Consider the following 15,061-nt stretch of genomic DNA (forward strand, 5'->3'; position numbering starts at 1 on the left):
TTAGACTCTCTAGCAGTTTTGAATCGGACTGGCTGAGACGAATGTCTTGCCACGTACTGACCTGTGTTTTGAGGTTGGTTCCTTTTCGCTAATTAGTTTGGAAGTCTTAAAAGAAAAAGGAATGCAGGCCAGATCAGCCAACCACTGGGGCATGCCAGAAAGCCAGAGAGGTTTCAAAGCATACCCAATGTCATGTGTTGCAGACTGTGTTTAAAATAAAACTCCTACTGCAAGCCTGAAGGTGGCAGGGATATAAAAAGATCATTTGCCAGGTAACTCATGCGAAAGCCAGAACCATGAAAGGAAGGAGTACCTCAGACACTGAATAGGGTATTTTCTGAGAATATCGCAACAATGCAAACCTTTAGATTGTCCAGTACCCTCCAGGCTAGCAGAGGAGCCCTGCTTGCCATAGAACAGCTGGCCTCTGAAAAACAATTCCTGTGGTACAGACGCTTCATGGGCTAATACTTGTCCTTGTGAGAACCTGCTGTTTTTACCTAGTGTTGTCCCTAATCTAGTAAGCAACAGAAAGCCTCACTATACAGCAGAGAAAGTCAGTGTCCATCCTGGGAGGAAACAGGCCAGTCATTCAACTTGGAGGACCAGGGTAATGCATACTTGTATGAAGGCCTAGGGGAAGGTATGTGGAAGCGATCTTTTAAAAAAATGTATTTACTTTCATGTGTATGAGTGTTTTGCCTGCATTTATATTTATGTCTGTGTATCACACACATTCCTACAGAGGTTGGAAGAGAACTTTCCTCCCCCTGAGAATGGAGTTACAGAGCATTGTTAGCCAAGATGTGGGTTCTGGGAATTGAACCCAGGTCCTTTGGAAGAGGAGGCAGTTCTCTTAACTGTTGAGCAATCTCTCCAGTCCCATGTGGCATCCATCTTGAGGATGTTAGATGAAGGAGAGATAAGATAATCATTGACACAGAATTATTCTCTTTCAAATCAGGATTGAATGTCTTGGGAGAATGGTTATGAATGGCATGTTATGCATGTCCAGTGTGTGTGTGTGTGTGTGTGTGTGTGTGTGTGTGTGTGTGTGTGTGTGTGTGTGTGTGTATGTGTATATATGTATGTGGAGTCTGGAGAACCATCTAGAGTGTTATCCTCAGGAACACCATTGACCTCCTTTGGAAAGGCCTTTCTAGACTGGAGCTCACCAATTAGGTCGTGCTGACAGACCAATGAGCTCCAGGGATCCTCCCATGTCTCTCTCTCTCTCTCTCTCTCTCTCTCTCTCTCTCTCTCTCTCTCTCTCTCTCTCTCTCCCTCCCTCCCTCCCCCCAACACCAGCATGCACAACATTTTTACATGGACTCTGGGGATCGAGCTCTCGCTTGCAAATCAGTCACTTTTACCAGCTGAAACCCCCACCCCCTCAAATCCTTCTTCCTAGTTTTAATGTGAAGATTCTAACTTATTCACCTGGACCATGACTGTGCCCTTTGAGATCTGGGCAGCTCTTTCCTAGTGCCCTTAAGCTGTTAGCATTAATCGCACCTCGAACTGAGTTAAAGAGAGGATGAGGCTTGAGGAAGAATGAATAAGCTTGTTGTCTTCTGGAACATCTTGTGCTTTAGCAAGATAACTGACCCGGGCACACGCGGAGCAGAAGCACAGTTGTTCTATGCTCCTTGTGGATGTGTGCAAGCTCTCTAGAGTCTCGACTGAGCCATCTGAATCGATCCTTGGCAGGAGCGTGCGTGTGTGTCAGTGTGGACAGTGGATGTCTCTTGGGATGAGGTGCACCTCTGTATGATTTTTGCATCAGTGACATTACGACATCAGTTAAGACAGTCAAGGTATTTTAAATAACTTTATTCTTAAATTTAACAAGCTCTTATTAGAAATGCTTTGGTATCAACACAATAAAAATATACTGGTTCCCCTGACCCCACTGAGTCATGTCAAGTAACTGGAAAAGTTAGCATTTGTCGTCCTCAGCTTTTTTGGGGTGGGGATTTTCTCCCCACAAATAATGACTACTATTTATTTATGTGGCTTACTACGGGTATAATTATATAGTTTTGGACTTTAAGAACAAGAAATCAAAGTATTCAGAAGAGACGTTTTCAGGCATTTCTTGGCTTCTTCTTCAGAGGTTACTCTGGTGGGCACAATGGCTCTCAGATCACCTTTTTCCCCAGCTTGGCCATTCTTATCCTTAAAGCTGTAGATTAAAGTAAAAAAAAAAGTGCAAGTTATAAAAGAATCACAGTTTTTACTCTAAATGACCATTTCATAGAAGGCAGGAAAGTTTAGGACATACCTCAGATGGTTTTATCCAACAGCGTGAGCATTGTTTTAGTAGCGTAAAGAGACAGCAGAGACAATGAACTATGGTTAACTTAGGGCAGGTGTAGGTTCAGAACAGGGAGGAGCCTATGTCTACAAAGGTCAGAGAAATGAGCAGAGCAAACACAGTACAGGCTGATGGTGTGCATTTGCACTATCAGCACACACACATATATGTATATGTATATATATGTATATATATACATATACACATATATGTATATGTATATTATATGTATATGTATATATATACATACACACACATATATGTATTCCTTTACGTCAATGTCTGTCTTTTGTCCATATCCTTAGCTTTGTACTACTGAACAAAAAGATACTCATACTTACAATATGATTAGTGATTAAAATTAAAAAAGTATTATTAAGCTTGGGTGTCCAGAGGCTCTCTGATCTTTGGATATGCAACGATGAGGAACAAATCTATAGATTAAATGAGTGTCTAATTATGCTTTTGAATGGCAGGTGTATCTTTGAGTGGGTTCTATGGATGAAGAAGCACTTTCAAGATGTGGTGGAATTCATACTCATTTGGCGTTCTGGTGCTATGACTTTTACTGAGGGTCTTTGAGTATAGCTGCCTTGTCATGTTCCAAATGTTGTAAGATGCTTTCAAGGCATTGAGCAAATGATCATATTAATTATGTAATATTACATTTATGTATAAATTGACCAAAGAAGTGGCCATTTAGCTAATTGTACAATTTTGTCTCAATGAAACAATAAAAGAAGACATGTTTTTTTCCATTTCTGTGCCAAACATTAGTTACCCATCAACCAGAGCAATTGTCCTATCTTCAGAAGGCCTTTTACAAAAATATGAGAAGGCATTGGGACTTGCCACTGTCATGGGGTCATTTTCATTGCCATGCTCCCCCTGAGATGAGGTTAAAAGCATTGCTTTCACTAGAAAGTGACAAGGAAAGTCACTTCTAACTGCAAGACCAAGACTAATCCTTTGTGTTCAGGCTGTTTTGAGAGAATTTCCTTTGCTCAGTCAGCAGGATGGGTGGGCTCTGTTGCTGGAAGCTTCTGGGCGGTAACCTCTGAGCAGGAACCTGCAGTCCCACGGCAGAACAGGCAGGAGGCAAGGCTTCATGAGAGGCTGCTCTTGGGTTATGTGGCCCCTTGCATTACCAATGCTGAGAGCAAGCAGGGATAAGGGATTGCTTAAAGGTCTGTCTTAAGGTAGGGATAAAACCCTGTTCCCTACAGTTATACTCCGTCTTGAGAGTCCTTAGAGTCCTCCCCGGGGCCAAGGCCATGCAGTGAAGTCAGTGCTAGGATCCCTTTCTCCAAGCCTTTGGCAGTATTAATTCCAGGTAGAAGTGTGGAGGGAGAGCATGCCCAGTCAGTACAAGAATGCTCCCCTGAATAGTGTGCCCTCAGTTCTCCTCTTGACCACGCTTTTCTGCTCCTCTCTGATTCCAGTCTTGATTTCCTCCAACCACGCAGACACAGTTTTAGCTGCTTAAACTTGGTGGGAGAGGGATTTGTGTTTCACGCTCCGTCTCCCTTGATCCCTACTGGTCGTTTCTGAATCAATTGTGTGTGAACGCTCCAGAGCTTAAGCTATTCTGCCTCTTCATCCCAAAGTACCATTGATCTCTCTCTGACATCAAGAACTTAGTATCTGCATCTCACAGAGCTGAGCTGGAACAAGAATGGGTGTGTGAGGTCTGTTAAAGAAAGCAAGCCATGTAGTCTCTGTGGTTGGGGGTACTGTGATCTCATGGGAAGCTTACTGAAGCCATATAATAGTGGGTGTGTCTGGGCCACATCATGCTTAGACAAGCAGATAGACATAAGATTACCTAAACATTTCTGTTGTGTTTCACAGTGTTTAAAATTTTACTAAAATATACTGTTGTTAGACTATCCGTGCTGGACTAGTTTCCACTTGCATCCATTTCTTTTTCAAGTGAGAATCTCTCTCTCTCTCTCTCCCTCTCCCTCTCCTTCTCTCTCTCTCTCTCTCTCTCTCTCTCTCTCTCTCTCTCTCTCTCTCTCTCTCTCTCTCTGTGTGTGTGTGTGTGTGTGTGTGTGTGTGTGTGTGTGTGTGTGTTTGATGCATGAACTGAATGTATGCTGCACACAGGAGGCCAAAACAGGACATCAGGTGGCCTTATCTAGTAACCATGCCTTGTTGCCTGGGAACAGAGTCTTTCCCTGAAGCAGAAACTTATCCTTGAGGCTAGACTGGGTGGCCAGTGGACTGCTGGATCTGCCTATGTCTGGTCCTGCAATGGTGGTGTTACAGACATTTTTATATGGGTGCTTGGAATTCAAACTCATGTCCCTATTTTGTAGAATAAGTGCTCTTACCCATTGGGCTATCTTCCCCATTCCTAAGGATGGCTCTTGAGATAGATTTTGATAAGCATATTTACAACAAATGAAAACAGACAATTCCTAATTGAGTCTACCATAACCATTAGTATTTAATAGGAATTCTGAACTATAATAAAGGATTGACTTAAATTGTGGGTCTTTAAGAATTGTTGCATTTCTCTCTCTCTCTCTCTATGTATATGTGTATGTATTGTATGCATGTACATATGTATGTATGTATGTATGCATGTATGTGTGTATTTGATGCTGAGAAGTACAATGTACTTGTGAAGTGGAAGTACATAGGTAGTTATGTTCTCAGTGTACATAGTCGGCCCCTGAAGCATTGTCTTTACTTTTAAAACTCATTCAAACTACGCTCCCTACTCTGTAATCTCTGTGGTGTATTGGAAGGCAGAGATGTATTAGAATATCACAGTGAAGGGTAAGGAATTTGAAGCATTCTCTTCACAAGATACTTAGTTTGATAGCACAAGACTTTGTATTGTTAATAGGTTTTCCTGTTTTCACAATTTTATTTCAGTAGCATGATTAGTGTTGTCTGGAAATGTTAGTCACTTCCTGTCATTTTTCTTGGGGTAAATGTGTTAATGTGGTTAGGGAAGAAGGGGTAGGGGGTGTTTGAAGGCGCTGGCTAGAATCCAGCATCAAAACAGGGAGTTTTTGTTTTTGTTTTCCTTTACAGTGGGATCATGCCAATACTTCAGACCATAAATAGAGCGACCCCTTTCTCTACGTTACACGCATTGTTTTAATAACGAACATTTCTTAAAATTCAAAGGAAACGTTTGTCCAGCAAACAAAGCCAATTCTCCAAAATGAAAGGAATTTAGTATCTGCAGCTCCCCGTTGTGGGGGAACATTACTCTAGATTCTGAGGCAGACACATGAGGGAACATTTCCCAAGAGCATAGAAATCCTTCAGATTTCCTGATTAAACTTATGATGGGCTCACCTAACTTAAGGATTTAAAAGAATGGAAGAATATTCTTATCATGGTGTTATTAGCAAAACAAGGTTGGGCTTATGAGGAAGAAGTATTTTGGATTGTACAGGTCCTGACACACTGCTACAAACCTACCAGGCTCTACTTGCTTGGATGACTGGTACTTAATAGCTATTGCTTTTTAATGGTTATTCTTCAATTAGTAACATTTAAAATTACTTTCGATTGCTAACGTTTAGAACCTGTGCATTTGAGTAATTTGACTTAGATTTTAGCTAAGATAAACCCAGATATTTTAATTGTTTTTGTCAGATCCTTATTCATTTTTTCTATAAATGAGAACAGTTCTCTATATCTGAGCGATAAGAAGGAATTTGAAATCGAGGAGCTGTCAGCTTGTAGAAAAAGTGTTACAGTTACTTTTCATTCAATGTTAAAATAGCTCTAGATACAAAGCCATAAAAAGTCACAGAGATTGTGAAATGCAGCTATATAGAAAAGAGAAAAAAAAACTACACCAAGTTGGAGAAGACCATGAAAAATTGAGTCGTAGATGATGCAAGATAAAATTTTTAAAGTGTAGAAAATTAAAGAACCAAGGTTAATAAACCTATAAAAGTGTAGAGAAAGGATATATAGCAGAGTAATAAAAGGCAAAAAAAAATAGCATGTGTCTTCTATTTCCTTGTAAAATTAAGGCTACTTGTTAACTTATGTGTAAAATGTAAGTCACAGAGAGGCACAAGACAGTAGTTGTCATTGGATTCTGCTGCGAAAAGTCTGTCTCTGATGATCAGCACATTCATTAGCGACCCCAATTTTTTCACATATGGTATTGCTCCCTCCCAGAAGACACATTTCCAGTAGCTAAAGGCAGCCAAATGCAATATTAAAACCAAGCAAGACGGAGTTTCCACTTTTGTTATCGTTTGGTGTGACTTACTTTGCTGGGCTGATAGTAATTCGGATCAGCGTTAATAAAAGCTGTCCAGTGCGTATTAGTTTCTGAGGTGGTCACAGGCGCTGCAAGTCAGAGCATTCATTAACAGAGAAGACTGTCACATGAGTAAGCAGCAGTGGCATGCCTTGTCATTTTTATTACCTGTTAAAGAAGGATCCTCAGTCCCATCTCCAGCTCCTGGAACACCCAGGGGAGAGTGCCGGGCAGGGCTGCCTAAGCGCTCTTCTTGCTCTTTCAGAGATATGGAATTTTTGTGGGGAGATTTATGGTTTGTGTTTTCATGAGGGCTAACTTCCGATCTCTTCCTAGGAAGTGGGGTTGGTTTAGCTGGCTGGTAAACCTGACTACAGGGAGCTACGGGATGGTAGGATGGCTTCTCAGCCTGTCCTTCATCATCCTCCGCCTCGTCATCAATCACGACCAGCTCGGCATGGATGACCCCGTCGTAGCCTGTCAGAAGCTTCTTTTCTTCCTCATTCTCATCTGCCTGCTGGTACCCCATGAAAATCATCGTTACAGGTTCTGTGTCATCCACATCAGGAGGCAGAGAATGAACGATGTTATATCTGACGTCTGCCTCCTCCTGGCAAATGGGTGAAGAACACTGGGGTCCTGATTTCCCAGGGCTGGCTCTGCTGGGGCTCAGTTCCGTCCTCGGAGAAACTTCATATTCGTTCTGCCTGATGCTAGATTCTTCCCAAGGACTTGGCATCCTCTTTTGCTGGGTGTGGACCATCTCTTCCACTTGCTGAACCTTTGATCGGGGCTGAGGTGTTGGCCGAGTGGGGCTGGTATGAGCCAGACCGTTGCTTCTCCTCTCGGAAAGCCCGTCGGTCATACCGTGCACAGATTCGCTTTCATGGTGGTCCAGTCCGTTAGCTTTCATCATTACCATCCTTTCTTGAGAATTTGGTCCAGGGCTTATTACTCTTTCTCTCTGTGGGGTCATAGGCCTGCAAAACGGATTGGCATACACGGGCTCATGGTACTCTGTGGGTGATTTAGAGTTCCTCTCGGAGGCTTGTCTCAGGAGATCTTCCACTTCGACTGGTGCGAGGCCATCAGTGCCATTGTAGGCTGTGTTCTGATTGGAGCTGACTGCGTAGACTGATTTCTGCCGGTCCTCATACACCTTTATTCCTGTGCTTTTAAAGTCATCGGATGGGAGAGGTATTGAAGACAGAACCACGCTCTCTCCAGTCTTCAAATCTTTTTCAACTTTAATTTCCATGGCATACAAAGCTGTTAAAAGACAAATTTAACACACGGTTTAGCCTCCCCCTTTCTCTTATAAAAGAATTTGTTTACTCTTACACCCTTTGACAGTCTTTTATATGATATTTAAAAACTTCTAACCCACTGCTGGTGGCACACACCTTTGATCCCAGCACTCAGGAGGCAGAGGCAGGTGAATCCCTGTGAGTTCAAGGCCAGTCTGGTCTACAGAGCAAGTTCTAGGATAGCCGGGGCTACACAGAGAAACCCTGTCTCAAAAAATTAAAACAAACCCCATATGTAGCAGAGGATGGCCTTGTTGGACATCAGTGGGAGGAGAGGCCCTTGGTCCTGTGAAGGCTCGATGCCCCAGTGTAGGAGAAGGCCAGGGTGGGGAGGTAGGGGTGGGTGGGGGAGCACCCTCAGAGAAGCAGGGGGATGGGGGATGGGATAGGGGGTTTCAGGAGGGGAGACTGGGAGGGTGATAACATTTGAAAAATATCCAATAAAAAAAAAAAGAAAAACAAACCAAAGCAACAAAACCCCCAACCATCCCCCAATCCTCCTGATTTGGGTGCTGGAGAGATGACTCTACAAGAAAGGCCTGAGCTACATTACCGGCACCCATGTGAAGAGGTCCACAACCTCTATAACTCCACATCCAGGGGATCTGAATCCTTCTGGCCCCTGGAGAGCACCTGAATGAATGTGGTACTCACACACACACACACACACACACACACACACACACACACACCCCACACCCACACACATACCCACACCCACACACACACCCCACCCCCCCCACAGCCCCCCCCCCACCACACACACACACACCTATCCACCCACACACACACACCCACACACACACACACACACACACACACCACACACCACACATACACACACAGCACACACCCACACCTACACACACACACACACACACACACACACACACACACACGCTCCATCTTTAATTTTTTTTCTGGTTTTATCAACCAATTCTGAGACAACCGACTCTGTATAACATGGTACCTTAGGGAGTGCAGCATCTTGGAAAAATAGTTTGAAGGAGTCAGTAGGAGAAATGATCCATGGAGTTGGTATTTTCACAGGGAACCAAAAGATACCTCTCTCCATTCAAGAGAAGTGACCAGCCAGACTTACACCCTTTCGTTTATTTATTAAGGAGAACCTCTCCCCTCTTTTTTTTTTTCTTCTTTTTTCTTTTTTTCGGAGCTGGGGACCGAACCCAGGGCCTTGCGCTTGCTAGGCAAGTGCTCTACCACTGAGTTAAATCCCCAACCCCTTCTCCCCTCTTTACTTAGGAAGAACCCCCAGTGTAGGCTGCAGCAGGTAACGTGTGTAATTTGTTTAGCTACACGCTGTTGGAAGCTCAGGTGTCCTCTGACACTGCAAAGTACTCTAAGGTCTTCTCCGTGTGGAGGAAGCTAAGACGTGGCTGGCACTAGTTGTGCAGAATCCCAGCTCTTTTTAAAAATTAAAGAAAAAAAACCCCTTTATTTTATATGTATGGCTATTTTGCCTGCATGTATATCTATCTGTGCACCATTTATATGACAGGTCCCCAAGGAAGCTAGAGAAGGACCTCAGATCCCCTGGAACTTGGGCCACAGATATTTGTGAGCTGCCACGTGGCTGCTGGGAATTGAACCCGGGTCATCTGCAAGAGCAGCAGGTGCTCTTAATTGCTGACCCCTCCCTCCAGCCACCTCCTTTTTATCGTCCTAATTTAATACCACTTTTAAGTAGATGGATGACTTAACATAGAGCAACATGAACTGTACCGGAGGTGACTGGCGAAGGCGGGGGCAGGGGATGGAGGGGATGGGAGGTGCAGAGGGTTGAAGTCTGTCTCATGGCCCAGGCAGGAGCTCCATGGCTGGAATTTTAACAGGCGAGGGAACAGCATTCTTTGTAGAGTTGGAATGCGTCAGAGCTTGCATTTGGTTTATTTTCCTATAGCTCATCTTGCATTTCTTGTCTCCTCTGTTGCCTGATGTCTTGTAGTTTTCCCTGGGTAGCCAATTAAATCTGCAAGATCCCTGCCTCACATCTCTGCCCCAGTTTTCTGCATCATACTCCCTAAATGGTTAATTTGGTGAACACCTACCATGACCTAAGTGAGCATGGGGTATAGGATTTATTCACTAAATGCCTGTTGATCGAATACAGGCTGCTCCCTGCAGACAGAATAGCTTCTCCTTCAATTCTAAAATCCAACGTTTCCCTCTGTGGCCAAACCTTCACTTTCCCAGAGGCTTTAAAGCATTTGTTTTATGAAAAATCATTATCCCGTGAAGATAAATAATGCCTAACCTTCCCTAGAAGACATTTTTCACTTAAAAATATTTTAGTTACTCAATATCTACTGGACGAGATTTTTGAGCAGAGAAGTTTTAAAGCGTTTCTTGCCTATCTCAGGCCTCATCTTACTTGTTCCTGGCTATTTTGGTCAGGAGCAAAATGCATGGAATAAATGCTCCCCTTCATTATCCCTAACTGTGGGAGCCCTACGGTCTGTCCCACAGCCCTGGAACTTTGTTCAATGGCCCTTTGCCTAAAGTGGAAGCATAACCAAGTTGTGAGGATTTACTATAATAAAACCTGAAATTGAGGGGGGCAAGGATATGACTTAGTGGGTAAAAACATTTGCCATCTGATGACTTGAGTTCAATCTGAGAAGCCAACATTTAAAAAAAAAAGTAAGTCATATATGATGGTATCTACCTGTTCTTAGGTGAGAAGGGACTCGGAGACAGGAGAATTGGTTTGATAGCAGGAGATAGCCTGCAGTATGCTGTACATGGGCAGATGCAATAGAACCCCTGCCTCAAACAAAGGAGGAATGGAGAACTGGCCCTTGAAAGTTGTTCTCTGACATCTATATGAATACTGTGGCCCATGTGCATCCACAGTCACATACACCACAAAGATACACATACACACATACATACATAATACATACAACACATACACAATAATACAATGCATACATAATACATTCATAACATACAAAATACATAGAACACATATAATACATACATAACACATACAATACATACATAAGACATATGATACATACATAATACATAACATACAACACACAGAGAACATATACAATACATACATACATATATACATACTATAGACAGTACACACAGACACACACACAGACACACACACACACAGACACACACACACACACAGACACACACACACAGACACACAGACACAGACACAGACACAGACACACACACACACACACACACACACACACACATCTTAAAGGCACCTGAAATGAACATGCTGTTGACCGCAGGTTCTCACATACCTTTTCTGTTTTGTTCATCATCTGACTCTTCATTTCTTTCCTTTCTTAATCGGGAAGGTATGTAGGAACTTGGAAGGTCAGGGATATTAGCATAGATATCCTCGATTGACTCTGTAAAGTTGGTATGAATTCAAAATACATGTAAGGTATTTATAATGGTGAAACAAGGCCAGTGATTTTATGAAAATTACCTCACTTCGACCTGAAACAGGCTTCTTAAAAACATACCTTCTGGGATTTCTTCCTTTTCCACCTTCACAGACTGAAAGATAAAAGATTTCCACGATGAACTTAGTTTAAATAAAAATAAAAATACACATATAGAAATACTTTGGAGAATTATGAAGTGTAGTGTTTGTGGGTTCATTTGAGGGAATCGTAGTTTCCAGCTAAGGTACACTCACTCTTATTATGTCTTCTGTGGTCCTCTCAATCGACTTCAGCTTCTTTAGAATTACCTCTTCATTGGCTGAGATTTGCAGTTCTGCCTTTTCAAGATCTTGGATCTCTTTCTCAAGCCTGATGTGAAAAAAAAGGATAGATTTCTTAATGCTGACTGCAGTACACACAGGGGTCTCAGATGGATCTTTCTCATATGCAGACTTAGGAGTGAGACATCTGCCAAGCATGTGGCATGGTCGAGCCTCCCAGTTTCACATCAGGTACCTAATGCACCAGAGGTTTCCAACACTTGAACAGTTCTTTTCTTCCCCCCATTTTATTAAATTGGGTATTTCTTATTTACATTTCAATTGTTATTCCTTTTTCCAGTTTCCAGGCCAACATCCTCCTAACTCCTCCCCCTCCCCTTCTTTATGGGTGTTCCCCTCCCCATCCTTCCCCCATTACTGCCCTCCCCCCAACAATCACGTTCACTGTGGGTTCAGTCTTGGCAGGACCCAGGGCTTCCCCTTCCACTGGTGCTCTTACTAGGATATTCATTGCTACCTATGAGGTTGGAGCCCAGGGTCAGTCCATGTGTAGTCTTTGGGTAGTGGCTTAGTCCCTGGAAGCTCTGGTTGCTTGGCATTGTTGTCCATATGGAGTCTCAAGCCCCTTCAAGCTCTTCCAGTTCTTTCTAAGATTCCTTCAACGGGGGTCCTATTCTCAGTTCAGTGGTTTGCTGCTGGCATTCGCCTCTGTATTTGCTGTATTCTGGCTGTGTCTCTCAGGAGAGATCTACATCTGGTTCCTGTCAGCCTGCACTTCTTTGCTTCATCCATCTTATCTAGTTTGGTGGCTGTATATGTATGGGCCACATGTGGGGCAGGCTCTGAATGGGTGTTCCTTCAACCTCTGTTCTGAACTTTGCCTCCCTATCCCCTCCTAAGGGTATTCTTGACTTGAACAGTTCTTAATCCAAGTCTGCTTACTTTTATTTTATTTAGTTTTACACAGGGACTTCTCAGATATCAAGGTTAATTTTGATGAGATTGGATTAAATCAGTCTCCAGGACATTAATAGAGCAAACTGTCAGACTCGTTTGGGAGGGTTATTCTGGGGAGATTTAACTGAGATGGAGAGGCCCAGTATAGCAAGGTCTGAGGACCCAGACCGAATAAAGACGGAAAAATGAAAGAGCTCACAGGGTACCAATCTCTCTCTCTCTCTCTCTCTCTCTCTCTCTCTCTCTCTCTCTCTCTGCCCTCCCCCCTCCTTCTCCCTCCCTCTCTCTCTCTCTGTCTATCTCTGCCCCACTCCCCCATCTTCAGTGTTATCAGCTGTTGCCCGCTGCTCCTGCTTCTATCCCTCCTTGGCATTACAGACTATATCTCCTCAGACTACATCTCCTCAGACTACATCTCCTCAGACTACATCTCCTCAGACTACCTCTCCTCAAGCCGTGGACCCCACACATCCTTTGCTCACTTGTCACAGGGATGAGAAGGCTAAGTAGCACGTTAGTGAAGCATTCGATTTTGGCCTCCTTTTCTTTGCTGCAATGGCTAAGGTTGCTTCCACAGAAACCGGACTAATTTATTTCATAAAGAGCCTCTCTAGGCTGAGGGTGGCTGCACAGGCTTGATTACAGAGCTCTGGAGGCTGAGGCAGGAAGACCGAAGCTTTGAGACTAGCCTGAGGTACAAACAATGTGGTTTCAAAACCAGGGAGGGAGGGACGTGAGTTTGAGGCCAGTCTGGTCTACAGAGTGAATTCCAGGACAGCCAGGGCTACGCACAGAGAAACCCTGTCTCAAACAACCCCCATCCCTAAAAAAAGCCCAGACATAGTCTCACTGTGTAGCAGTTGACTGTCCTGCTGTATGAGACTCCCTGTGAAGACCATGCTGGCCTAGGGCTCGAGGATGTCTGCTGGCCTCAGCCTCCTGAGTGCTGAGATTAAAGGTGTGTGGCACCGCATCTGACCCTTGTACGTTCTAACATCAGAAACGACACCGTTTTAAGCTCCTTGAGCACTGTGTCCTTTTCTGAGTAGGGTGAAGAGATGGACAAGTGGACAAAATCCTAGTCTAACGGTCTCATTTTCTGTGGTGTGATAGTAGGTGCGTATAGCCTGATGACGCACAAAGGAACTGGCAGAGAGAGACACTTGTGGACTGTTACACATTCTCTGAACTCATATCAGCATTTGGATGAACTCCAGGAGCCTCTGCTCTGCATGATTCCACAGACCCTGACAGCTGCAGTCACCAAGGCTGGTTCTTCCAGTCATGAAACACGTGTAGTCTTTGCCAGCCACACTGAACTCGAAAGTCAGCGGCCTCGGAGGACTCCTGATCTGACATAACAGCTGGTCCAAGAGATACCAGCTGTGGATATTCATGTCGGCTGACATAATTGTCAGTTCGCTTGGCCTCCTTCTTGAAGATGGTCATGGGCCTGGCTGCTCCAGACTCTTAGGCCACTGTCTCACCTTTAAAAATCCAAGGATGTGATTGCCTTGGCCATTCTGTTCATTGCTTTAATTCCGGGTCTGATGTTGATGCTGCCTCTGGGCATTTGTAGGTCATTTGTAGCTGAGGGAGTTTTCTTGAACATCATACAACTTCAAGTGAATTATAGTAACCCTGGCTTCTTAGACGATGGCTGCCATTATAAACATTTCCTCCAGGTCCCATCTTCTCCTCAGCTGAATTGTAAAATGTGTGCTGGATTATGAAATGTGTGCAGCTCTACTCTGGTAGGGTGGGAAACCACTAAGAGCAGTAGATCTGGATGCTGTAGTCTTTGCTACACATTATAGTCAATTTCTTTAACCTCCGAAAACCTCAGTTTCGAAATGAGCACAGAGAGAATAATAATACCTGTCTTGTTTTGTTTGATGTTAGGTGAAGCTAGAAAAGACAGTGGTTTTGAAAGCCAGTTGAATGTGGCAGGTAGCAGGCCCAAGCCCATTCTTGAGAGGAAAAGCCCACTCAAGGCTTTCCATAACACATCCTATCTTTGTCTCCTTTCACTACCCACTTAAGGGTTTCCTCCCAATGTGTGTGTTAGCCACAGGGTGTAAAGGGGAACCTGGGTAGAAATGAAGGAGATTCAAAGGCTACGGAGCCTCTCGGGACCCCACTGTGGAATGAAGAGAAATGTAGGCTTGAATTCTGCTTCATCTGCCAACTTCCTGTGTGACCCTAGACTAATCACTGAGACTCATCTTTGTCTTCATTCATTCATGCGAGCACATTAAACTGTTCATTTAGCATACTTGCTGTATCAGGAACTATCCTACATGGTATTGATATGATAGTAAAATTGGAGAGGTTGACATTCTAGCAGGAAACAGTGCTTGATACACCGGCCAGCACAGTTGTTCTGTGAAAGGTCTGATGTAAAATGTTACAGGTTTATAGTCTACATATGGTCTATGTTATTCATTCATTTATTTCCCCATTATTTATGCTGTATTACACTTCTGGTGTGTGTGTGTGTGTGTGTGTGTGTGTGT

At 43.6% G+C, this 15,061-nt stretch overlaps 1 protein-coding gene across 1 annotated transcript in view; it reads right to left on the reverse strand.

The window, feature by feature from the left end:
* Nucleotides 1-1,817: 1,817 nt before the first annotated feature.
* The window catches only part of Palmd (palmdelphin), a 51,827-nt gene continuing 38,583 nt past the window's right edge, over nucleotides 1,818-15,061 (reverse strand). The window contains exons 4-8 of the mRNA NM_001025688.1: nucleotides 11,562-11,676; nucleotides 11,386-11,419; nucleotides 11,158-11,268; nucleotides 6,729-7,829; nucleotides 1,818-2,185 (exon numbers count right to left, since the gene is read on the reverse strand). Of these exons, the coding sequence (NP_001020859.1) occupies nucleotides 2,142-2,185; nucleotides 6,729-7,829; nucleotides 11,158-11,268; nucleotides 11,386-11,419; nucleotides 11,562-11,676 (1,405 nt within the window). The 3' untranslated portion in view covers nucleotides 1,818-2,141. The remainder of the gene's footprint in view (nucleotides 2,186-6,728; nucleotides 7,830-11,157; nucleotides 11,269-11,385; nucleotides 11,420-11,561; nucleotides 11,677-15,061) is intronic.

The sequence above is a fragment of the Rattus norvegicus genome, chromosome 2 (genome assembly GCF_036323735.1).
Source record: "Rattus norvegicus strain BN/NHsdMcwi chromosome 2, GRCr8, whole genome shotgun sequence".
NCBI lineage: Eukaryota > Metazoa > Chordata > Mammalia > Rodentia > Muridae > Rattus > Rattus norvegicus.